At 46.7% G+C, this 25,439-nt stretch overlaps 1 protein-coding gene across 2 annotated transcripts in view; it reads left to right on the forward strand.

The window, feature by feature from the left end:
- The window catches only part of LOC105559421 (netrin receptor UNC5C-like), a 37,726-nt gene extending 16,056 nt beyond the window's left edge, over positions 1-21,670 (forward strand). Inside the window, exons 3-12 of one of the 2 annotated variants that reach the window (XM_012007680.1) lie at positions 9,711-10,124; positions 10,762-11,043; positions 11,444-11,611; positions 12,260-12,292; positions 12,813-12,977; positions 13,476-13,517; positions 17,426-17,563; positions 18,150-18,647; positions 19,173-20,130; positions 20,513-21,670. In XM_012007680.1, coding sequence (XP_011863070.1) covers positions 9,711-10,124; positions 10,762-11,043; positions 11,444-11,611; positions 12,260-12,292; positions 12,813-12,977; positions 13,476-13,517; positions 17,426-17,563; positions 18,150-18,647; positions 19,173-20,130; positions 20,513-20,684 — 2,870 coding nt within the window. In that variant the 3' untranslated portion in view covers positions 20,685-21,670. The remainder of the gene's footprint in view (positions 1-9,710; positions 10,125-10,761; positions 11,044-11,443; positions 11,612-12,259; positions 12,293-12,812; positions 12,978-13,475; positions 13,518-17,425; positions 17,564-18,149; positions 18,648-19,172; positions 20,131-20,512) is intronic. The other variant, XM_012007681.1, reaches the window with a different exon arrangement.
- Positions 21,671-25,439: the final 3,769 nt, after the last annotated feature.

Here is a 25,439-nt window from a genome sequence, read left to right on the forward strand (position 1 = left end):
CACTTCTATTGCATAATATATGTTATATATAATAAATATACTTATTTGATACAATTATAACCTCTAAAGCACATTTATCATACATCAGCAACCAAGTTTTCAATAAAAACTAGAAAGAAAGATAAATCTCTATTACAAACAAGAAAAAATTAAAAATGAATTTTCCAACGTAAACCCTAAACATGGGTAAAATTTACCCGAACGAAATTTTGTTGTCTTCCCTGTCGAAAACGGTTAGGTGAGAAAACAGCTGAGTTATGCCTTCCGACAAAGGAATTAGTTAACTAATTTTGGCCCTAGTATAGTACTGCCAACTCCTCATATTTTCAGAGCGGTAACGTTCGAAAAGTTGGTCTGGGTAAATTTTACCCATGTGTCGGGTTCTAGGGTTAATAATTGACAACAAGTAACAAAAAGTGAGGTAAAACACTGAAAAGATTATCCAACCGATTGTATTTTATTTCTCCAAATTAATCAAACTTTGCAATTTATCAAATTTCTTTGCCTACCTAGCTACTTGCCTTTGCGAGAAACTGTCTTAAAAATTTTCTGCGTACAACGCATATCCTCTTGTCGCTGCTTAAGTTAAATTAATTTAACCTCGTCTTTTCGTCGCTAGCGACGACGGTACCACGTGACACGTCCATCGTTAGTGATTAGCGACATATGAAATTGCACCTTAAGAATCATCGTCAACGTCGTCGTCGTCGTCGTTAGGCAGAAAGTGGCGAACAAACGGCGCCTATCCGTTCACTCGCCGGCCGGCCATTCTCCTACGTGCAACTTGCCGGGCGAGAGCGCGACGTATTATATGCACGCACGCACGCACGCACGCACGCTCACATACTCGCGCGCCTATGTGAATAATTACCCCGACGATTTATCGCGACGTGATATCGCGTCATAATTTCGCTGTCTTGACCGGTCTGGCGCTGCCGCCGCCGCGGCGAGAAAAATATTAGCCGCGTTAATAATTAACGGTGCGCCCGCCGCGCGCGAGAGGAGGAGGTCCCGCTCCAGCGACTTCGCGTTCTCACGTTTTGGTCGCCGCCAAACACGGTAGCGGCCGGTTTCCACCGCGGTGGTGACGTTCAATTTTTCAACCGCGCTCGTTATCTCGCGGCCGACGTACGCGACGCCGTCCGAATTTCACGTTGGGAAGGCATTCGGCTCGCGCGAGACAGGCGGGATCCTTTTTACGACGCGTTCCGCCGGACAAACACCGCCTCCTCGCGCCTGCAAATCCTGCCGCGAACCCGGCGACTCGGTCTCTCTCACCCGCGCAAAGCTCCCCGCGCATCCGCTCTCCGTGCGCGAGTATTAAATTTATGAAACCGATAGCGTCGCGCGTGCCTCGACCGAAAATTTATGCTCCGCGACGCGGGATTATGCGGAGAAATTGATCGTTAATTCGTGCGCGCTCGGAGCTGCCTCGTGATTTATACCGGAGCTTAATAAGTACGATGCGCGTAAGCGTGAGGAGGAACCTCGCGCAGCTGCGAGGAGAACGCAACGGCAGAACTGATTTTGTGATCGACGTTTTTAGTAAAAACTTTTTACGGGCCCAATAAGAATGACCTCGGCGAGCAGAAATTTTAGTAGGATCCTGGTAGGGGCCTGATAAGGACGCCTCAATGCCTGATCAGGCACTCGTCAAACAGCCCTGATAGGGCCCCGATCGTAAATGTAACGTCGAGAATTAAAATTGCCTCATCAGGTTTTCCTTATCAAGACCTCATGACTTGCCCTTTGTTGCGCCTTACAGTTTCTAATGGGGGGGGGGGGGTATCAATAGGTTTCCTATTAAAAAATTCAATTTGTTAAACTAATTGTTAAATTGTGTTAAATTACATAGTCATCAAAACTATATTCAGGTTATTGAGGTTTATCCATGATCCAGACAACTCGCTCTCGCATCATATCGGCTCGCCTTTTATACTAATACAGGACAATGTTTACTTACGAGAAAGACTAACGCGCGGTCGCTACGTCGCGGCAGTGAGTGGTAAACTAGTACTATATATTCAGGTTAACATTTATCAAATCCTATAAGGGAATCAGGCGCACCGGATCAGGCACATGTCAGGAATTCCATGCCTCCCTATCAGGCCCTGGCCATACATAAGGCATGCCTGATTTAATTTCCGCTTGGGTTATTGCGGATCAAGATATCTCGAAAAAGAATTGTCCCTCGAAATGAGCTCCCTTAATCGCACGGTACAGTCAATTACGCGAACCGTGACGAATCGGTGTAGCAGCGATAGCAACGGAGACGGCGTTTCTAATCATACCTCGCGAGATGATCACGCTATAAATCGCCGGGCGTTATATCATCGCTTTCACGATCAGATTCGTTATCCTCGATCACAGCGCGGCGCTTACACGCCGCGAGAGGATAATAGAAGCCCGGCCGCGCGAGTGCACCGCGGAGGCTCGAGAGGATCCGCTACTCACGCCGGCCGACCGCAACCATCACCCTCCCGCATTGATAAGTATCATAAGTAAATCGCGATTACCGCGCGCGATATAACCCGGCGATCGGGAACGTAGGCGCTCCGGTCGCACGCGGTGGAAGCCGAGATCTGGCCTCGCGAAATCGCCACGGGCAAAAATGCAATAGCCCGCGCACACCCGCCGGATCGTGCAATTACCCGGTTGGTTCCACTGCACTGTCCCGTCCCGCCGGTCTGGGGGAAAAAGCGTTTCTTACGATGAGGCACGGGAGAGGAAAGGAGAGAGAGAGAGAAAAAAAGAACGGCGATCGGGAATGAGAATGAGGACGTAGAAGGGGGAGAGTCTTTTTAATACCTCGTAGTCTCTCATCGGTACCCGGCCGACCAGGGGTCCTCACGGCTGCGACGAAAGGTCAGGTCAGCTTTAATTATCGTAAATCAAACGAGCGGCCGCCGCGCCGCGCCACGCCGGCCAAGGAGGCCCGGAGTTGCGCAAGCACAATTATTGTTGAAATCGGGAAGAACATCGGCGAGCGGGGAGGGGGAGACCTCGCGAATATGCGAGGGAACGGTGAACGATCGTGAAATATCGGCCGATCGGTTTATGCGCGTCGAAGTCGTGATCGCGCGCGATGAAATTCTGCTTCTTTTCACGAGGCTACACTGCGCACGATTCTCGATCAGCCTCAATTAATTACCGAGTTACAAATGATGATTGTAAAAAAAGCCAGAAGAGAAATATAAGAGTTTCGAATCCTGTCGTCCTCGTTGGTTTAATTAGCGCGATTCCCGGTCTTTATTTAAGCAACGCGGTGAAACGTGAAAAGTAAAGTTCTCATGTTTAATCAAAGCTCGCGCGTTTACACTGTGCAAAATAAAAGTCCTTAGCGATATCAGATGCAATTTACGAGACTCATCTCGGCCCTTTATGTTTCATCGCGCTTTTATTTCGGAACAAAACGGAACGGATCGCTTCAATGCAATTTCGCCGCGGAATTGCAGATCGTTACGGGACGCGCGTTCGACGCATCGCAACTTCGATGATGAGTCTGATAATGTTACTGCCGAGCGCGAATTTTCATTCAACTTTAATAGCCTGGAACTACAAAAGGACACGCGCGAGAGAGCATCGAAGAAGTGTATCGGCATGACGTATGCGATATATTCGACCTCTCGCTGTTATCAATACACCCTTCAAGGAGCCACCGCGGGGGGTAACACGCCAACAGTCATATCTGATTCTGTTATTCGCTTAATTACGCGCCTTAACGTAGCGGTGCCGCAATCGAGTCGTGTAATACGCATCATCACCCTCCATTTTCCACTCTTTGCGCCACTCTCGCCCTCGCTACATTTTCGAGCTCTTTAATTCATTTAGCCGCGCCGTCGACGCACACGCCGCCATGCGTGCGTTACGCTTCGGGCCATATTCGATTACTCTCTCACAAAAAATTGTGTGTCCCCGGCCCTCCTGCATCTCGCCAACTTTTGGCGAAAATTTTGGAAAGGGAATCCGAACGAATCGAGTCGCGAGAGAATCAACTTGAAGTCGAACAGACGTGCGTACCCATACTTACAGCACAGATGGTTGCAGTTACATTGCAGAAACGTTGCAATCTTGCGGATTGCAGTGCAATCTTGTAGAGACATTGCAGGGAAAAATTGCAAACTTTCGATAGCAATATTGCAGCAATGTTTCAAAAATAATGAAAATACTATATTTTCTATTTAAAAAAATGTTTCTAATTACGAGAATTTTATAATGTTATTTTCGTTGATACCAATAATGCGCGAATTATTAAGTACTTGATCAGTGCGGTGTTGCTCGCAATCTCCATCCATTGCGAAGCGACATAATCTCCTTAGGTTGCTTCGCAATAGCTTGCTATGTATTGAAAATGACCCGGATGTATATGTAATTAGTAAATTCTCTGCTTATGTACAACAGCAACAAATTATTCCAAAAATATTGCACTGCAACATTGCTACAATGTTGCACTGCAATCTCTCTGAGGGCGGACATTTCAACGTTGCTGCAATCCTCCTGAAACGTTGCAGCAATGTTGCGCAACGTTGCTGCAATATTGCAATCTTGCAATGTAACATTTCTGCAATCTTCCTGCAATCTTTCTGTGCTGTGTGGGTAAGGCTCGGGCCTGAAATAAGGCTGCACGCCTGTCCTACAGAATCCTATCGGTAACATGTGCCACTTTCGCACACGTGATACGCGCGATAAGCGATCTCCCTCTAACCGGGATTAAGATGTATCGGAGCAATCCGGATCGGTCGGAATACTTTAATCCGTCCCACACAGTGTCATCTCGTCGCCGATCTCATCGCCGGAGCAAAGTATCGGAATCACGATCTCCATCAGCCTCTCTTTTAGGTCGCGGCGATCTCCGTCTGCGTTGGACCGTGTCCCACGCGCTCGCACGCGGGCCCGCGCGATACCGATCGATAAAAGAATCCCGCCGACCCACTCGTCGTGTCTCTCGTTAGTCTGAATGACGGTTCAACGAAGTCTCGACGAGCGCGGAACTTGACTCACATTATTTAGGCCCGGAGGTCGTGATCTGTGAACGGCCTGGAATACAATAGTGACCCGACCTGGCTAGGCGCCGTCCTCTATTGTGACGTGACGACACGGCACATCCGCGACGTGTTCGAACCGGAAACGGGCCTCTCGCCCATACGCGACGGCGGATCGTGGAAAACGTTAATTCAATACGACACTTACTGTCGACGCGTGCTCTCTCAGAGGCCATTCAAAATATTTGCCCCACATCTACGGGTGGTATACGCGACTTCGGGCTAATCCGATTTCCGAAACCGTCACCGAAGGGACCCCGTCTCTTCGCACCTTTCGCGTCGTTCGGAAGGGGCGCGCTGAGACACTTTATTCGATAGGATTTTATTGTGAGAACTCGAGACGCTATTTTCGCGTGCCGATTCGAATTTCGCTGTTCTCTTACTCGTATCACTCGACGGTTCCGCGCGCGCACGAAAATCAGGGAAGGTACGAGTCGTTGGGTCAATGTTGCCGCGGCCACGAAGCGACGACGGCGGAGCAGCGGCGGCGGCGACGGCGGCGGCGATGGCGGTGGGTGGTAGGTGCTCGGTTCGCCGGCTAAAATAACAAGGCACGTGACGTGAGAAACAAGGAATCCCTTGTATCTTCCTTAATCCGTCTCTCTTCGTTTCGTATGCAGCTACTCGTTGCGCTTGTCCATACACTCGGTGTATACCTGCCTGCCGTTCCCCGCGCTCGCGCTTCTGCGAACGTAGCGTCGACCGAGCGCGAGGACCTCTCGACGGCGCTCGCTCGGTGCTGCTGTGTTGCAGGTACCTTTTGTTAATTAAGAGGCGTCATGTGTGGTCTCTCGCCCCGTTGTGAGCGGACGTACCGTAAAACCGTACGTGAATGCACAGTGGCTCGTGTCTCTGTCTCGTCCCGGCGCGATACGTGGTCAACCCGCATAGTAGCCACGTGGGGCTCGAGGATGCGAATGCACATCGTGTTCGTGTGCACGTGTGTACGTACCGTACGTAGCCGCTGTTGTCTGCCTGCCTGCTAGGCGTATCTAACGGAGACACGTCTAACTAGCTTGTCCGCCGTGGCTAACGAGGGACGGGGGGGGCCTCATGCTGGCTGGCGCCGCGACCAGGTGATTCGGCAGCGATATGAGACCGGATACAACGTTCCCATCCGGGTCCTATCGCCCGTTCGATCGCACCGAATTATCGGAAACCGATGACAATTCGCCGATCGACGGGTCGACACGATTGCCGCGCGTATCGCGTGACGTCTCCCGATTAGGCTCTTCTCGCCCCGATTGTCGCGCGTACATCTTTTTTTTTCAATATCACCGTTGTTAATCGATGGATCGACGTAAATGTGGCTTTCGGACCGCGGAACCAATTCGAAATATGTATGTACGCGCCGTAATCCGGCCGGCCGGCCGGCCGGCCGTGTACACTGCGCCGCGCCGCGCCGGTGTAAAATGAATAATGATCGCGACGCTCTCCGCTCTCGCGGTCATCGAATATTCATTGTGCCCAAGATTCCACGCGGTCGCTCGGAATAATTATCTAGAACCGATGATAAAACTTTTTCCCCCCACTGACTCGGCATTACGGCGTGTCGCGTGACCCGGCACAATTAAGTCGTCCGTTTCGTGCTTGCATTCCCACTCCGCGTTCTTGTTTTCGGCGTTTAAAGACCTCCGGGCGGAGCCGCTCCGACGATATAAAAGAACGAACCGTGTCAATGGAAACTATTAAAAATACATGCGAGCCCGCGGAGTAACGACGACGCGCGCGCCGTATTCGATCTGGCGCCGAAAGAGACAGAGATCGAATCGCTCAGCGCGGCTCCTATCGATAATCGGATCCGCTCGAATTATCGGGAACCAATGAAAATCCCATTCCAGCTCGTTCCACTTCCGCGCATCGCGTGACGTCGCTCGATTAAATCCACGTCTTGTTATCGCGTGCACTCTTTTCCTTTGTATATATCCAATGCGCTGGAAAGGCCAGTATCGGCACGCCGCTAGCCGCCGCCGCGCGTACAAATAGATCATGACTACAAATTATACGGCGTCCGTCCGATTCGCAAGACGAGCGGCCGCAAACTCGCTCGAGGCAGTCGCAATTAGGAGAGAGAAACCCGGAATGCGTAGAACCGACAATTCTCCAATTGGGCGTCCGATATATAGTTATTTCCGATATTAAACGCCAACCCTTTGGCTTGTACGCGACGTTACGTAATAAACAAGATGTACGACAGGCGATACGACGACTCGCGTGATGCACTCCATGCACTCGTCCTAACGTGCGATACCGGCGCTGTACAATAAAATCCCGGGCAAATGCGTACGCATGTTCGAAACGGTTAACGAACTGGCCGCATGCGCCCAAACGGCTAACGAGAATTCATATGGATGAATTCGCCATCGGGAGAAACCGGGTAGAATGATTTCGATGGGTCCTATCGGTCCATTCGATCCGCACGAATTATCGGAAACCGATGGAAATCCTATTTTACTTGCGTCTCGTACAAGTGCGTCGCGCTTTACCGAATTCCGGCTCTGACTCCGGCGTCGCCGTTGCGTTCCCATTCAACCCTTGGCAATTGCCAACTCCATTGTAACATCGTAATCCCTCTCCCTCCCCCCTCAAGGGCGGCTTGATATATTTTTTAATGCGTGCGTTCATTTCATTTTGTTGACTCGGCGATATTCGTTTCAAACATTTACGAAGAATAAGCGTTGGCACGAATGAACCTGCATTACTGTCGAAACTCGGAGAGAACGGTTGTGCGTCTCATCACTAATCAAATGTACTATTTATGAGTAAATATGGTACACCAATTGGTAAATGCTTTCACCGAGTTTTCACGCTAACGTTGATTACCCAGTGAACACCAACCCACAGTTGCGTAACATCAATATTATAATTTCCTCAATGTAATTATTATGTACAAAATGTGTTATATTTCGTTTATATTGTTGCGTGAGAAATTATAATATTGATATTGCGTGTAACTGCTGGTGTTTACTGGGTTATTTCATTCGTAAACGCTATTCTCGTGTACCTCATTGCACTAAAATCAATCGTAAGGCGATACACGTATCTGCATTGATCTCGCGATACGTCGCATGCGTTTATCTCGTATTGCCGTTACAATCCGGCGACCTCGATGCAGACGACACGCGTTTCGTGCCCCGTTAAAGGGATCCTAAAGCCGTCTGTTTTATCGACATTCTTTGTTAGAAGTAATCTTTTAATAGACTTTATAGAAGTGCAAAACTCTTGCGGAATTAAAGTACACAGCAGAATCTAGACTATGCTGGTCGACTTTATATAAAAAAAAATTTTATTTTACTAATTTTTGGTACACTTGATGACAATATTTGCTTGATACAAAATTCTACAATAAATATATGCAAAATGAGACCAGCGTACTCTAGGGACAACATGTAAGGACAATATCGTGCTATTAGAACTAAGATTAATAGCCTAGAAATAAAGATTACTTCTAATGAACGCAAGTCCAGAAATCCAAGTCTAGAGGAAGAGAAGAAAAGCAGTATGGCGTGTAGAAATAATTGCAGGCTTTTTCGAGAGAGTTCGCTGCCAAACATCTGTCAAATTGTCAGTAAAGCCATAATGTCGACGATGCGAGAATTCGATCCAAAATCTCGGTCTGAGCAATGTGTAGCTAATAAAATTATCATTCAGCTTGCGCTAAGGATGCAAGATCGGAGGGCTGCCCTCCAACTTTTTCTTTACTACCGCCGAAAATACCAGTCTGAGGTGACATCTAAAGTAGAACTTGGAATTAAAAGTATCGGTAGTTGACGTTTTTTAATTCCGTCTCCTATCTTATCGACACTGATCGGGTTCGCCAGCGGCTTTAGGATCCCCTTAACGCGCTACTTGATTTTTCATCCCCCATATTTACGTCGCGACCGCGGTATCGACACGCTCGATATCGGACTTTACGTTGACAAATCAAGCGCTGTATAAAAAACAAAATAGAATGCAGACGGAGTTTATTACTGCATTTTTTTAAGCTTTTTCATACAGACTGCAAGAGAGAGAGACGGGCGACGCTCTATAGGGCGCGTTTATCGCGATAGAAATTGTGGCCCCCGGCCAAATGTCGCACGGGGATAAAGGTCTAACCACTCGTTGGCGGAAAATACATCGGACTTGTGCACCGGTGCGCCGCGTAAATCCGAAAATTCATTACTGCAGTGCGCACCGCGATTGTTCGTAGCCGGCGTTCGTAGTCGGCCTGCGCGAAGCGGCGTCGCATTAATGGCCGGGCGTCAGGATTTACAGGAGGGACACTCCATTGTTGACAGGCAAATATAAAATTTTCACGACTCCGATAGTACGCGCCGCATGAATAACGATCATCATCAAATTAATAACTGGTCCGTGAGTTACGGCGTATTTGGGGTATAGACGGCCTGACTCCGCGCTTGCCGCGTCGCCAGATTTTCGCTGATTACGAGGCATTATGACGGCAATAATAACGCAATCGATCCGATTTATTACGTAATAACAGACGCTATTACGTGTCACGCTTAATTGCTCACATTAACATGTGACTTCCCGCGAAATTCATTTGCACGTTATAAGAATAAATCAGTATAACTTCTCTCTCTCTTTCTCTCTCTCCCCTCGATTATAAAAGTCTAAAGAATGAACAGTAGTTCCTAAAAAAGTGAATTATATTTTCTTGATCAGAAGGTGAAGATGCCGCGGAGGAGGAGGACTCTTATCACTTGGAAGATGACGACGTGCCTTCGGCTACGATAGCCAGCGATACCGAGCTCATTTCCGAAAGCGGCGGTCATTTACCAGTTTTCCTCACGGAGCCCGTAAACTCTTTCGTCGTGAAGAACAAGCCCGCCATTCTACGTTGCAAGGCTGCTCACGCGCTGCAGATCTTTTTCCGTTGTAATAACGTGAGGGTGGAGGATTCTCAGCAGCAGGATTTCGTGGATCCTCATACTGGTACGAGGATCGTCGACTGCGAGCTCAATGTTACGAGGGATCACATCGAGGAGTACTTCAGCAAGGATAAATTCAAATGCGAATGCATCGCTTGGTCTGGATCAGGACAGATCAAGAGTCAGCCGGCAACCATCGACGTCGCTTGTGAGTATACAAATAAGATCGTATTAGCATACAATAATCTTGTATGATTCTAAACACGTTATATCATCGGTAAAATTTTTTACCTGATAGATAACCGCAATGACGACATTTTCAAAGCGACTTCTAATGGTAGATTATACTCTGATTTTTAAGCCAGACGATCCTTATTCTCGGCGTGGGTAGGGCACATGAATCAGAGAGGAAATAAACGTCGCAAGAATTCTGGGGACAGCCGACTTTTCGTCTCACTTTGCCTTTGTCCTCTCTTAATTATCTTGATTCTCCTGCCAGCGAACTCGTTATTTAATTCTGTCCCTTAATTGACGACAATGCAATGAGCGCCAAGTTTCCAAGAGAATCAATTTAAAGAGAGAACCACTTGGCCAATTTCAGAGTTGCATAACTCAAAAGCTAAAAGTAAAAATGCGCTTGGAGAGACAGAAGAGTGTTAGCTTAGAAAGATACGGCGTAATATAAGAGCAAGAATAACAATGCTGAATGTTACAAATATTATAATTTTTTCAATAATACAAAACGGAATACCGTACTCAAAATTTCACAATTACCCAAATTTTTATTTTTTCCCACTATTGTACCTGGCTTTTATCAAACGAGCGCGTACAATTATTCCTTTCAGATTTGAAGAAGCAATTCGAGTCGCCACCGTACTCCGTGTCTGTCGAAGCAGGCCAGAGTACCGAACTTCGGTGCCTGCCTCCGGTGGGAGTGCCACCACCTAGAGTATACTGGTTAAGAAATAATATTCCCGTGGACACCGAGTCGGACACACTTCTGGTGTCCAGTGAGGGTCATCTACTTATTGGTCAAGCAAAACTTAGCCATCAGGCAAACTACACCTGCGTCGCCGAAAATATCGCGGCAAAACGACTGAGCGAACCAGTTAGCTTAACAGTATACGGTAAGTTTACACTCAAAGATCCCCTTTTATAATTATATGTAAATAACCTTTGCTATACGGATTATATACCTTTTAGCGTTACAACAATGAGGTCTAAAAGTTCCGGCTCAACATAAAAAAAGATGAAATCAAATAATCATTTTTACTGTTCGATATAATCGATACATGTTTTTTCTATTAAAATTGTTTAATACTGCGGAAATTCCTTTTCCATCGCCGACACAATTTCTCCCATTGAAAATTATTTTTTATTTCCACACTTGAAAACTGAAAAATAATAATGGTTGCTTAATTTTATCACTTTTTCCATTCGTCCTTCCTTAGGCTGGAAACTTTTGAAAATTACGTATATCTGTTTCTTTCTTGATACTTAAAACATACTTTTACTGGTTTCAATTAGTTAACGGTGGCTGGTCTTCCTGGTCATCCTGGTCGGAATGCCACTCGCGATGCGCGAAAGGCGGTCAGAAGAGGACGAGAACGTGCACGAATCCAGCGCCCATGAACGGCGGTCAGCCATGCCTCGGCCCCTCTCAGCAAAAGATGGACTGCAACTCGGGCTGCTCCGGTGAGTCTCTTGAATTCATTATCCGCGCGCGCGTGCGAGCATAAGGTTTTCGACAAAGAAACCTCTCTCTACCGAGGGATCCTCTTGTCTACCTTCGTGTATCTCTTTGTTATGTCCCAATTTACGACGACGTCGCTCAAGGTACTTAACTCGCGTTAGGTTGTCTAAGCAGGCGAAAATAGTGTGTCTACCTCTTTCTTCTCTCAGTCAGTGTCGGTCAAACGACAGACGAGTGAGTTTTGCTACGGCAAGACGTTACTACTGATGCCGAAGAGAGAAGACTCTCGCTTGATTTACGATCTGATCCCCCTCGCCGTCTGCGTCCTCTTTCTTCATCGAGCGCAGCTCGTGCCACACAGTCTCTTCGAATATACCGTCAGGTCTTTTAAATCGTATTCACCTTTCAAAACGTTTGCGACATCTTAAAGGCACCTGTGGCTATCCTCGTAAAGAATATGCAGACTGCATGCAAATGACCCGAGCCCACGGGGATAATGCCCGAGGAAAGTCGGCGGCTAAGACATTGATCGATCCAATATTCTTTCGGCGTTTTCACGCGAGAGACACGTTAACCGCTTGCACTCACGTTGGCCAATGCACTCACGACGCACTTTTTATTCCCCTTAATGCTCGCTCGCTTTGGAGTAGCCGGGGCTTTGGAAGAATTCACCAACACCCTGGGTAAGTCCTTCACATGTGCATGAATCATGTCCCTCAGCCCGGAACGAAAATTAAACCGCGACACATACGACCGCAGCCACGACCGCGTATAAGGGCGTTTTAATAAAACGTAGTAAACCGCCGGCAAGTGCGCCGCGCTATTTATTCGATGGCGCTTAAGTGCCAATAAAGCAGCCGGTTTGGGACGAGGGATTAGCGATGTAAACGAGTTTGGCGCGTCTTTAGTTGGTCACCTTCCTGATTTCCTTTCTTCGCGCGTGCTGATTTTAAAGAAAAGCGCGTCGACATGAGTCCAATTATATATAAAGGAAATATGAACGTCGTTGTTAGAGCCGCGATAAACGTAACCGCATTGACAAGTATGCCCCCCCCCCCCCCACCGCCAACGAGACCGCGGGGATTCGTACGAGTTACGGGCTCGTTTTGCCCTGTCGAACTTTTTTATTATCGCTACACGTCGATCGGATTCGTCTTAACGACTCTGAACGAAACGGCGCCTCGACTTTACTTTTTTCGCCAGCCGTGGACGGACAATGGTCCAGGTGGTCGGCGTGGTCGATGTGCGGGAGCGACTGCACGCACACGAGGAGGCGATTGTGCGACGATCCGCCACCCAGCCACGGTGGACGATCATGCCAGGGCAGGGACATCAACGTGGCGAATTGCACCGGCGGCATGTGCACCGGTAAGTCAGCAGCGAACTTTTTCACGTCTTGATTGCGCGTTTCCCTGTCGCACGATCTTTTATGTATCGCTAAGTTCCGATAATCCACGGGAGTTTCGTCGTGTTGTTTGCAAACTATTGGACGGTGGTAGTTATACTTTTCCTTTCGTGAGGGGATCCCTCAGCCATCTTTTTTACCGACACGGTCAAATATAGTTTGCGCGAAAAGTATATTTGACTGTGTCGGTAAAAAAGATGGCTGAAGGATTCCCCTTAACTTTTTTAATGTTAAATTTAACACAACGATTTTGGTAAAAGATAAAAAAATTGTGTTTCTTTAAAACGGGATATATGTGTGTCGTCGTTTTGGACATTTGTAGAATCTAAAAAATGATATTGTAGATTTAGCTGCAATATAAAAGCAATAGCGTTAACTAGCAGACAGCATCTGTGAGTGTAGTTTTATCAGTACTATCGAAATCCTTTAATTATCCAACTTACCGGCGCTTCCTTTTACAGTCGGCAACGCGAAGGTGGGCGGCGCTCATTTAACCGAGGAAGGTGAGTTGGGCAAGCAATAAAGCATTTTCCTGCTCTTTTAATCTCCCTCGATCCGTTTCCTTTTACGATTTTACCTCGCGTCGTTGCCCGTACCGTTCGTTCCCGAGCCGACCGCGCCGCAAAGAGAAAAGTTTCTCGATTAGATAAGCTACGATCTCTCTCGCGATCTGCACGCGGACCTTCTCCGTCGATTCGTTCCGGATTTGTAGACGCTCGCGAAAAATAAAACGCGACGAGAGGAGTAGGAGGTTCCCTCGCGTATACAGGGCGCGACCGAGGCGTTCGACCGCGAAGCAAATGTCCTTAACTCGTCGTGCGACATTCTTGGATGGATTCTTCACGCCCGGTGCACGCCATTTATATTCTCGGCGACGCGGCGCTATGCCCGACGATCTGATACCATTCAAATCAGATGTTTTATGCGCCTCGAAAAAGGCGGCAAAAATAGAGAGCGTGAATCCAGGCGCGGTGAACATTAGCATTATTCATTACTCCGGTATAATAACGCGAGTTGGGCCGCTCGCGTTCGTGTATCGGGCACTTGGATCTAACGCGCTTATACTAAAAATAATTCCCGAGAATGAAACGCGAGCTGATTGACTGGCCACGATATATATCGCTCGCTTTACCGCGACGTATTTGCGGACGCGTTTTTCCGCGCCGATAACGAGCGCGGACGGCTCTCCCGCGAGCGGCACTATTTACTTTTAATTACTCGACCGGTTAATTATTGACGCTCCCCCCGCGAAGGCCCGGCACGATCGTCGCGACCCCTCATTGCGCGATCCAAACAATCGTAACAATGAGGCGGCTCGTAGTCAAGGGTGGGCCCACTGGTCCGCACAGACGCCGACCTCCCCGCCCGCTCGCGCTACCCTAAGGTAGCCAATTCTATCGACCGAAGCACATCAAAGTTGCACGCGATACGGCTGCACCCTCTCCTACCCCCTTTGCGCCGAGGGGTGGAGAGGCCGGCTTTAATATCGAAGAAAATTATGTAATCGGTAGCCGTTACGCCCTCGCCGCGGAAGGGGGAAATTGATCGCGCATGCAAATAAAGTGCCATTATCCCGTGGCTCGGAGCCGAGCGTGTACACGACTGGATCTCTCCTCGAGGGGGCTGGATGCCCCGAAACAGCCCCCTTGAATCCAGAAGTGAGTTCGATTTTCCTGAAAGCGGCGATAAAATATAGATGGAAGATACCGCGCGCGCGCGCGCTGCCGGAGAAACGTGATGCGATTTACCGTCTTACGCCGGCAGGCGTCTTGCGAGAACCCCGAGTCATCTCGGACGTCTCGGGTTTAAATATTTAAGACGCAATGCCGTCAATCGAGGTGGAACGTTTACCAGTGGACAGCTCGTATTGATCGTCGCTCGCGCAGCGTGTGTCGATGCAGCGTGAATGTGAATTACAGAGGACTTCACTCCGGTGATGATATAAACACAAGAATCTGTACATTTTTTTTACAAACAACAATAGTCGCGATTATTTATTATAAATATATCAATGGCAAAACTTGCGAGCATCTGTGTACACTGATAGAAAAAATTTTACTATACAATTATAGTTTCAAATACTAGATATTTTTCTATCAGTGTAATGCGCGATCTCGCGGGAACAAAGATGAAAAATAACTTCGGATACATTGGGCCCGGTTTATGAAGCGTTATCAATAGCTTCGAAGAAAATAAATCTCGACACCCCTGCGGAAGGCCACTTTTCAAGCTGTCTTTAGGAGGAGGGTGGTAGCCGTGCGCGTTTCCGATCTCGTCCCGCGGGTAACGACGTGGAACTATTGCGTTTTCGAAATCTCTCCCTCCGAATTCGTATGCATTTTCGTCGCTGTCGTATATATTGACGTGCGAGGCACGTGTTAGGGAACGCGGCGTACGCCAACGGAGACACACATGATCCCGCGAAAGGGAGCCTGCGCCCGAAAGTCACGTAGCAGGGTTACGACCTCGTGCGGCTTTGACATTCTAAAATTGGAAGAAGCTTAAGAGTGTCAGGCGCTCCTCGCGCACGGCGGGCGGTTGAGGTGCTCCTCGAAAATTTTTACGACCACGGGGACATCTTCTACACCGTGTCTCGTTGCTGCAGGACCGCGCCTACGGGGTGCTCCCCGTGAGCGCTCTAAGCACGCGGGGTAATCCGGTAAAAGGAAAAATTGCCCATAATTCGGATACCGCGGCGAGGCTGCCGCGCCACGTCGCGTTTTACTACGCGCCCACAGTTTTACTTTCGAGAATTTCATTTCCTTCGGCTGTGCATTTACTTACATTATCCGTATATATCCGGAACGCGACGACGACGGTCGTAAAGCACCGCCGCCGCGGTGAATGTCATATCCGCGTAAGCGCGTCTCCGCGCGATCCTCGACGGTATCCCCATACCTTTGTGTAATTTCGTCTACACGCGTGCCTCGCTAAATACTCATTATACAATGCGGTGCAATCTTGGTCGATCGTTTTAAACCGCTTCCCACGCCGCGCTTTTCGTCGACGGGTTCTCTTCCCTCCGCCCCGGACACAACGAAGCTAACGGCACTAACGTAAAATTATTATTCCGCTTGAAGCGTGTTCCGCGTCGCGGTGCTTTTATTGCGTGCGTTAATGGCGGCGATAATAATGATCGGAATCTTTATGGCCATACGAAATAACGCGGAGTTGTAAAACGATAAACTGACGCGCCGAAGAAAACGAGCGCGCGGAGGAAACGAGCGTGTCGCTGGTGTAAATGGAGAGGAACCTTAAAACTTTTCTACGATGCTCGTAATATTTAGCGACGCGCGGGCGTTTAAACGCTCGACGGTGCTTTTAGGCTTCTTTTGTCGTCACAAAAGAAGTCTCGCGTACAAAGTAAATAAAAGTTATAACGTTAAAGAATCACGATAAAGCAGCGGCCGTTTGTTGCGCGGTATACGAGTACATTGAAAATTGCTTTCGCATTTACGGTAATAAGCACCCGACACCATCCAGCTACACTGTAAAACAAGTATGTAAAGTTACGTAAATAATGAGGGTAATTACGTATTAATGGTGGAAATGTACGAATTTTTGTAGTTTTATAAAAATTAATTTTTTACTCTTATCGTCTATACAGAGTGTACTAAACCACCGGATATCCCCTTTTAATCACAGATTCTGTAGAAAGTTTCAAGACAAAAACTCTAATACAAAAATGTTGAGGCTATAATAATTTTTAAATAATAAACGAATATATTTCACACCAATGATAGGCCTGGGATTTCGCGCGCTCAGGCACGGCGACATGACAAGTGATAAAAGTGTTCCTATGAATGTCGCCCTTATTATTTAATTCAAGTAGAAATTTGCAACGTGTTGCAACTTTAAAGTGTTGCAGCTGTCAAAGTGACCGATCAATATCAGTTCCCATGGGGGTTGTACGGTGCTAAAAAGGGCGACATTCATATGAACACTTTTATCACTTGTCTTGTCGCCGTGCCTGAGCGCGCGAAATCTCGGACCTATCATTTGTGAGATATAATCGCTTATTATTTGAAAACTATTATAGCCTCGACATTTTGTATTAGAATTTTCATCTTGAAATTTTCTAAAGAATCTGTTATCAAAAGGATATCCGGTTGCTTTAGTACACCCTGTATAGTGTTTATGTTTGACGAGAAATTACAAAGTTATAAACCGATTGCTTATTATACAAGGTAACAGTTTTATCGACGAGATATAAATTTACTAACGTATATAAATATACACCTTTAATAAATGTTCTCGATATTATCCGTTCTAATAGATGTGTAGTTTTACATTGAACTTTTTTACAGTGTAGGGAGAGCGAAATTTTTACGCGACTCGCCGTCGTTCCTTCTAAAAAGGATAAATGAGATTGGGAGATATTAAAAATTCGCAATATGTGATTCTATTATAGCGAATCGCCAGATGGACGTAGCCTTATATGTCGGTCTAACGGTCGCCTGTGTGGTAATTGGTGGCTTGGCGATCTTTCTGGCGAGACTTCTGCGACGAAAAGGTCGCGATCACTCTTTGTACTCCATGGCTCGTAATGGTAAGCATATCCGAGGTAACAACGAACGTAGTGTCACATCAAAGACAAAAATTATATATTTCGACCACATTTTAATTACGTGAAACGCAAAACTTTTCCTAAAGTTTAACTCTCTCCTCGCGATAATTAAAGGTGTCGCGTTACAATTAATTAAATGCGCGGGTGCAACAAATATTGAAGCGTCGTGTTATTTATTCCTGTTAAATTATTTCCCGCGATGTGTTTCGTGCTCATTATCGCACCGAGAGACATTGTCTCTGAATCTCTCGCGATTGGAAATGGGCAAGATACTATTTCGAGATTAATAAAGGTGCACATTATGTCCACCTTGTAAAACCAGAAATAATCAATCGTCGAAATCGCAAGGTGAAAACAAAAGTATCGTTGAAATATTAATAATTGACAGACACAGAGTAACAGAGTGTCAGCGTGTCGCAATATCTCATTTCTGTTTCGCAACAACGAATGAAACGCGCAAAGTCTCTCGACCGTAGCCCACACGTGAAATCGGAATAGTATCTCGGCGGCGTTTGTCCGCAGCGCGCAGAGATACCCACGAGCCGTGCCTCGGCCGTGTGCGTTTCAGAATTCCAGCCGGAGTTCTTCCCGGATCAGGACAAGAAGCTGAGCCTGCAGCCGGATGTGACGGCGACGAGTGTGCCGGCCTGCTACGAGTATCCTTTCGACCCGAAGCTGTCGATGTCGAGATCCCTTTCGGAACACCACTACGACGTGCCGCACTTGTCGATCGCGCCGCAACCGTCGCCGATGTCGCCCACGCCGAGCACGTCGACCCAGGAGTCGTGCAGCGACAAGCAGATCCATTCCGACAGCGAGAACAGCGTCACTAGCTCTTACCCGTCCTCGGACTCCACGTACAACGTCGCCTCGGAGAGCGTCCGGTTGCCAAAGCTGGAGGCCGGGAACGTCGCCCGGGCGGCGGTGAACACGCGCGGCGCCCTGCTGGTCCTCCCAGACTCCGGGATCTCCATGTCGGTGCCCGAGGGAGCCGTTCCCAAGTCGCTCCGGGAGGAACTCTATCTCGCGGTGCTCAACGAGGATCGTTACAGGCCCCGATTACCCGGTGAGTGCAAATTATTCATGGCGTTACACGCCGCGGGAGGCGGATGCTAGGCTTTACGATCGCAGCTGCGAACCTTTGCGGCAACGTACGTATTCGAGACATTCGTGATAGCGCGCGCGATGTTATTTTTATATCAAAGCCGTTCCGCGCACGTGCTTCGCGCGAGTTATACCCCGCTTGATTTCATGTTCAATATAGGGCACTGCTATACTGCTTCTTTTGTGTAAGGAGCGCTGGAGATAAAACTGTCTAAGGAAAAGAAAAGACTTTGCAATTCTTGATAACTTGGTTTTACCCTTGATTGCAAAATCATACGCGCGTATACGTTGAGTATGTACATTAAACACGATTAATCAAGTGAGCGTAACATGACGGATATTGCAATAACAACACCAGCGATAACGATAACGTACAATAACGGCATTAAGCTGAATAATTGACAATATAACATTCATGCCACTGTTATTCTCGTCGTATATCGCCCACACCGTTCGAGTCTCGAGAGCTTGGTTTTTTCCCCCGCAGACGGGATAACTCAGTTATCAGCCGTGGTGACCTGCGGTCCGTCATCCGCGACCTTCAACAAGCCCGTGATCCTCCAATTTGAGCATTGCGCCATGTCCCACCCGGCAACTTGGGAGCTGAGCGTGTGGGCATGCGACGGCATTAACGTCGACGACGGCTCGTCTTCGATCGCCTCGAAGGAACATCAGTCAATTACGTGGAGCAGAGTGCTGACTTTAGGCAACGAGACTATCAACACACCGCTGTTCACGCAGCTAGATCACGCGGAGGCTTTCATCGTGACCGAGCAACTCCGCGGCTACGTGTTGGCCGGGCAGAGCTGCGAGAATTCGACCGCCACGAAAAGATTGCGATTGGCGCTTTTCGCCAGCCAGGCTGGTCAGTGCTGCGTTCGGGTTTACGCCGTGGAAGACACGAAGGCGGCAATGAAGGCCATCGTCGACCGAGAGTCGCAAATCAGGGGCTATCTGTTAGACAAACCGCGCACATTGCTGTTCCAAGACAACGGGGAGTCGCTTTGCGTCAGCCTCGAGGAAGTCGGCAACGAGTGGCAGAGCAAGTCGCCCACGGAACGTCAGGAGGTCCCGTTCCGGGACGTTTGGAACCGTCAGGAGAACGCCAAGCACGTGACCTTCGGCCTGGACACGGCCTTTGGCCCGACCACTACGAGGAGCTACAAGCTGCAAGTCTCGCAAGGAAACTCCGACACGAGACAGGTCTTCAGAATCGTTTACGATGGCGCGAAACAGTTGATCTCTTCGGGTAGCGTCACGAGGCCACTCAGGGAAGTCACCGTGGTTAGCAGCGGACACGCTAACAACGCCACGACCGACTCTACCACTCTGCGACCGTTCCGATTTACGAGATCTTTGAGGAAGCAGCTCTGCCAGTGCTTGGACCCGCCGAACGCTCTGGGCAACGATTGGAGAATGTTGGCGCAGAGGCTTCAAGTCGACAGGTTAGTAACCCGGCCAACAACTTTCCGTTTTGCTCCTTATTCACAGTAAAGCCTTTTTTAAATGCGTAACTATATTTATGCAGCGCACGAACATACATTCACCAATGCGAATAAGAGATTCATATGCTTCTACGCAAATCGAGTAACGTAGCAACAACAAATATTTGCTTTAACAACAAGATAAATGGCTTCCTTTCCAAGCGGCTTAATATGATTAATCGTCTGTGTTCGTTTCTTCACTCGCGCTAATTTTCAAAGCAAAGCTTCATACTATTCACGCTTCATCTCGTTGAGTTAAACTTTCCCCAAACGCGCTCCGTTTCGTCGACGATACTGTACCACTTTCCTCGGTAATCACGCAGCCGATGTTGGTGTGTAACAGGTACATCAATTACTTCGCGACTAAGGCCAGTCCGACCGAACACATTCTGGACCTGTGGGAGGCGAGGCATCGGGAACCGACGGCGGTGACGGATCTGCTGAACCACCTTAGAGTAATGGGCAGGACCGACGCCGCCACGATTCTGGAGGCGCAGCTCGGCCCGTGGCTTTGAATAAACAGAAAACCGGATCTCGAAAAGCGTTTTCAGCGGTGAGTGAAAGTCGAGACCGCGTTGTACGCCCACCCACCCGCGGGAAGTGATCAGTGAATCAGTGTGTGATCGAACGGCGACCGACAAACTCGAGACCGATCGACGAGTGAAACGGATCGCCCGAGTGAGTGAGCGAGTGCGTGCGTGCATGAAGAAGAGTGAGACGAAGGAGGCAGGAGAACTCGGTTCTCCGAACGGACTCATCGAAACACTGCCTTAATTACGCGCGTCAAAGCGTCGAGATACTTTTTGTAAATAAACGTGAGAGTTGGTGGAAAGCCCGGCGACCGTTCTCTAAGAGATCCACGGCCGCGTTTCAAGATCCACGGATCGAGGAATGCCTATTCGATAGTGCGAGAGCAACGTGGTCCGTGAAAAAAGAAAAACCCACATATAATCATGACGAAGTAATTAGGGACTGTGCATTTAGACGGACGTACATGTACATATATACTGAAAATTAACGCGCGCAGATGGATATATCCATTGTAGAGATGGATGTTTATATATAAATATATGTTATATATATATAGATATATATACAGGACACCAAGTAAAGTTCGAGCGGATCGGCGATATCCGTGACATTTCGACGCGACGACGTAACTTTTTTTTATCGATTTGTTAACACGAATGCACGCGAGCACGAGCGAGTGATTATTATTATTTTTTTTCTGAGAATCGTGCCAAAATTACCTCGGTTTCGTAAGCGTACACTTCCGTTATTGTTACATCAGAGTTTCGTGAAACGCCGTACATCTTTTTTATGCGTGTCGACAATACAAATCGCGGTACACGACAACGGTTTGGTGCGCGTCGAACGGAGCGACGCGCGATCGCATAAAACGAGCTAATTACGACAGACTCATGATTTAAATCGACGATTTATTTGAGAGAATTGTATATTTGTTACTTTCAACGAATAAAATATTCTTGTATACCTCAGAGTCAAATGGGTTCGTGTGTATTTGTCATTATTGTACCCGAGATTCCCGTCCTTTCCGTGTCTAAAAAAATATAGCGTACTCGATCAGTGTCGATAAGACCTTAAAAAGAACCTTTTTAAAAAAAAGATTTAAAAAAGACGCCAAATATAAGCGTCACCTAATCAAGAAGTATATAATTTAATTATTTGGATATCTTTTATTTAAAAAAAATTGTTTTATCTTCTCCTTCCCCTCCAAAGTATCTTCTCTACAAAAGTAATGACATCATCAAATGGCACCAACTAAACTGAATATTTACACAAACTAGGTACTTTATTATTTTTTATATGAGAATGTTATATCCAAACAATATCAAGCATAAAATTTTATCGGAAGAAATAAAGGAAATAATATTAATATTAATAATAATATTAATGAGACAAATTTTTAATACTTATTCAATAATGCAAACTTTATAGCCAATCAATTTGCAATTTTTACAGAAAAGCAGCAATTTCTAGCATCGTCAACACCATGGCTTTACTGACAATCTGACAGATGTTTGACAGCGACCTCTCTCGAAAAAGCCTGCGACTATTTTTACACGCCATACTGCTCTTTTTCCCTTCTTCTAGACTTGGATTTCTGGACTTGCGTTTATTAGGAGTAATCTTTTTTTCTAGGCTATTAATCTTAGTTCTAATTGCACGACATTTTGTATATATTTATTGTAGAATTCTCGTATCAAGCAAATATTGTCGTCAAGTGTGCCAAACACGTTTCATTTTTTTTGTCATTTTTTTATATAAAGTCTACCAGCATAGTCTAGATTTTGCTACGTACTTTAATTCCATAGAAGAGTTTTTCCATTTCTATAAAGCCAATTAAAAGATTACTTCTAACAAAGAATGTCGATAAAACAGACGGCTTTAGGATCCCCTCAATCCGTGAAATCTCGCTTTCCTGCTTATGTTTGCCGAAGTACAGTTTCGAAATGTTTTCTGAAAATATTTCATTTCACAACAGATTCGGGGTAAATTCTCTTCCATCTTGTCTCAAGTTACAGTATATAACGAAAAAAACGTTAATGCAAACGCGGTACAATTCGTCAAATCCACGTAGAATCTTCCAACATGAAATCTCATATCAAGACTGCTGATGCTGTAAAGAACGTTGCACCGTAATAACTCTGCAAACATACTTTATCGGCATACTGTCAATAATTTTTTGCCAGCGAAGGAACATCCCTCTTGGTCGGTATTAAAGGCGCACCTTCGCGCGCGCGAGCGCGAGGGCTGTATATTACTTCAATTTCAGCTTGTCTCCGGACGTTCGACAGGGACAAGATATTCTATCTTCCACCTCCTCGATCCCGCTTGCGACGGCCTTCCTCGATTTTCTCCCGTCGAAAATAGGTACGTACTTTTGCGGAAGTTGAAGGAGGCGGAAATAGGTGACAATGGACGTCGAGCGTCGCAATTTTGAAATGTCGATACCAGTCACGCGTGCGCTCTCTTTCTCCTCTCTCTCTCTCTCTCTCTTCGTTTTCTCGGCCCAAGCTCCCCATACGAATCTTTTCCGAGCTTCGCCAAGCTCGACAGTATTTCACGATATTTACGTAGTCTCCACATAATTCGCTTACCGTATGCTGTGTTTCATAGCGACGTAACTTTTAAAATTTTCAGACAGTCTCGTCTATCAAACATTTTGCATCTTTTGGACACATTCATTCATGTATGTTTAATGGACACAGAGGAGAATATTGACCAAGTAACATTGCCAATGGTATATAAACACGGTTCTTTTTTAATCCAAGAATAAGCTTCATTGATTAAATAAAAAGTTGGTTCGCCCGACGCATATGTCTGCAAGGGGGCATACAACATTTAAACGAGTTGAAACAAAAACGTTACAATAAATTCGACGGTCTAACGGAGCTCGATTATCGAAACCGGCGTTTCCATCGTATTTGTACGTATTAGTACGGTAAATTAAACTTTATCTGATTCAATAAATGCTTTATGTATATATACACTGCTGAATTGTGGGAAACTTTCATCGCTGCGCCGGCGACCCGATGTGCCGGAAATTAAACGGGTAAGGTGGCACTCGGCGATGTGGAATGGAAATATAGAGGCAAGAGGAAAGTATTTAAAGTTCTTTCTAATCGCGCAGCAAGAATGACATTGAAATTAACTCTTTAAAGCACAATTTTATGAAAATGTCAGATAAGCTGTTTAACTTTTGCCAGAATAGAATTTCTTTATCGCGATATATATATATATATATATATACTTTTTTAAATGACGGAAACGTGTCGCGTATTCCGCGTATTCATGTTTTACGGTAATACGAAGCAAGATTATATTTTAACGGTTCAAACGTACCAAACGGACTTTTTGCTCGGTGAATGCGTGGCTCTTTGTAAACAAGTTGATCGTTTATCACCTTCTCTCTCTCTTTTACAGCTGGGTAAATATTTTCCCTTTGCCGTTGCAGCGATGTCAAATGGTAATCACCAATTTATTACTCGTAAATGAGAGACATAAACTCGGGTTTCTTGTAAAGGTATCAATCGCGACAAATCGAGATGCAATCTTGACAGAATCGAGCTTATCGGATACCGTATTCAAACGTAAAAGAAATGACTCCGGCGCATATCTATTCGGAAATTAAAACTGCTCGGCTGAAGAGGCGCCCTCGCTCAGCAATTCCGCCTCTCTTTCCTCCTCCTTCTTTGGGACGCTCTTCGCAAGATCGTTGCGTAAACGTAACGGAATGCACACAAGTGTTGTTCAAGTGCTCCAGCATGTTGTCGGTCAGAGAGACTAAGCGCTATAAAAATAGCTCGAGAGCAGGGCTACTTCCTCTCCAGATAATATAAATGAATCTCTTGAACGGGCTTTATTATTCGCGCGATAATCGATGGGTCCATTGATACATGAATTCATCTCGTTATTTAGCGAACGATCCAGCTCACACTCCATTCGTAATTATACATTTTGACAAAGTATAATTGTTTAGGACTTCAGTGGTCGAATTGGATAAGACAACTCGGATAAGGTGGTAATATTTCTCGCAATAAATTCTTTACAGTTTGTTTCTAAAGAATGCTTGATTACGAATATTAATTTAATTGATGTTTCAAAACCGAGGCTCGGCGCGCAGTTTGCTGTGTTAAAAGAAGACACAAAAATATCATTAGTCTATTGTTTGTACGGTCAACCTTATTTATCGATACAATTGTTACTTTTTCAATTTGTTTCTCTCCTCTGAAGAAGTTGTAACACTTGATGTAAATATCGTAAACAACGAAATTCTATACAATTATTAATTTCGTGAGAAACTTGTGCGGTTCGAGGTAGTGTGCAGGTTCTCGCCTACTACGAGGACGGCGTGAAATATCGTGTCGAGTATCGCATATCGCTCGCCATTCGAAAGATAGTCAATGACGCATCGGCATGTCGAATCCTCATTGAGAATGCGCCTGTGAAAATAAGCGCTCCGATTCGTTCCTGTCGCGGTGAGGCGCTGGGCGGACAGAACGTCCCGTCTTTTTTTTTCTTTTTTCACTTTGTCAGATGTTCGCGTGGGTATACGCGAGCGGCCTATCCGGCCGGATACGTTGGAGCGAGAAGGTGGAGAAGAGATAGGGCGTAAATTATAATAAAGCCGCACGCAGATCGCGGCTGTCCCGAGCGCGCGTCCCTCCTCGGGGTCGCACGTTCACGCTCGGCGCTGCGTCGGCATTAATGACTTATTGGCATGTTGAATCATCATTAAGAAGCGC

The sequence above is a fragment of the Vollenhovia emeryi genome, unplaced genomic scaffold (assembly GCF_000949405.1).
Source record: "Vollenhovia emeryi isolate VEMERY1.0 unplaced genomic scaffold, V.emery_V1.0 DF939272.1, whole genome shotgun sequence".
NCBI lineage: Eukaryota > Metazoa > Arthropoda > Insecta > Hymenoptera > Formicidae > Vollenhovia > Vollenhovia emeryi.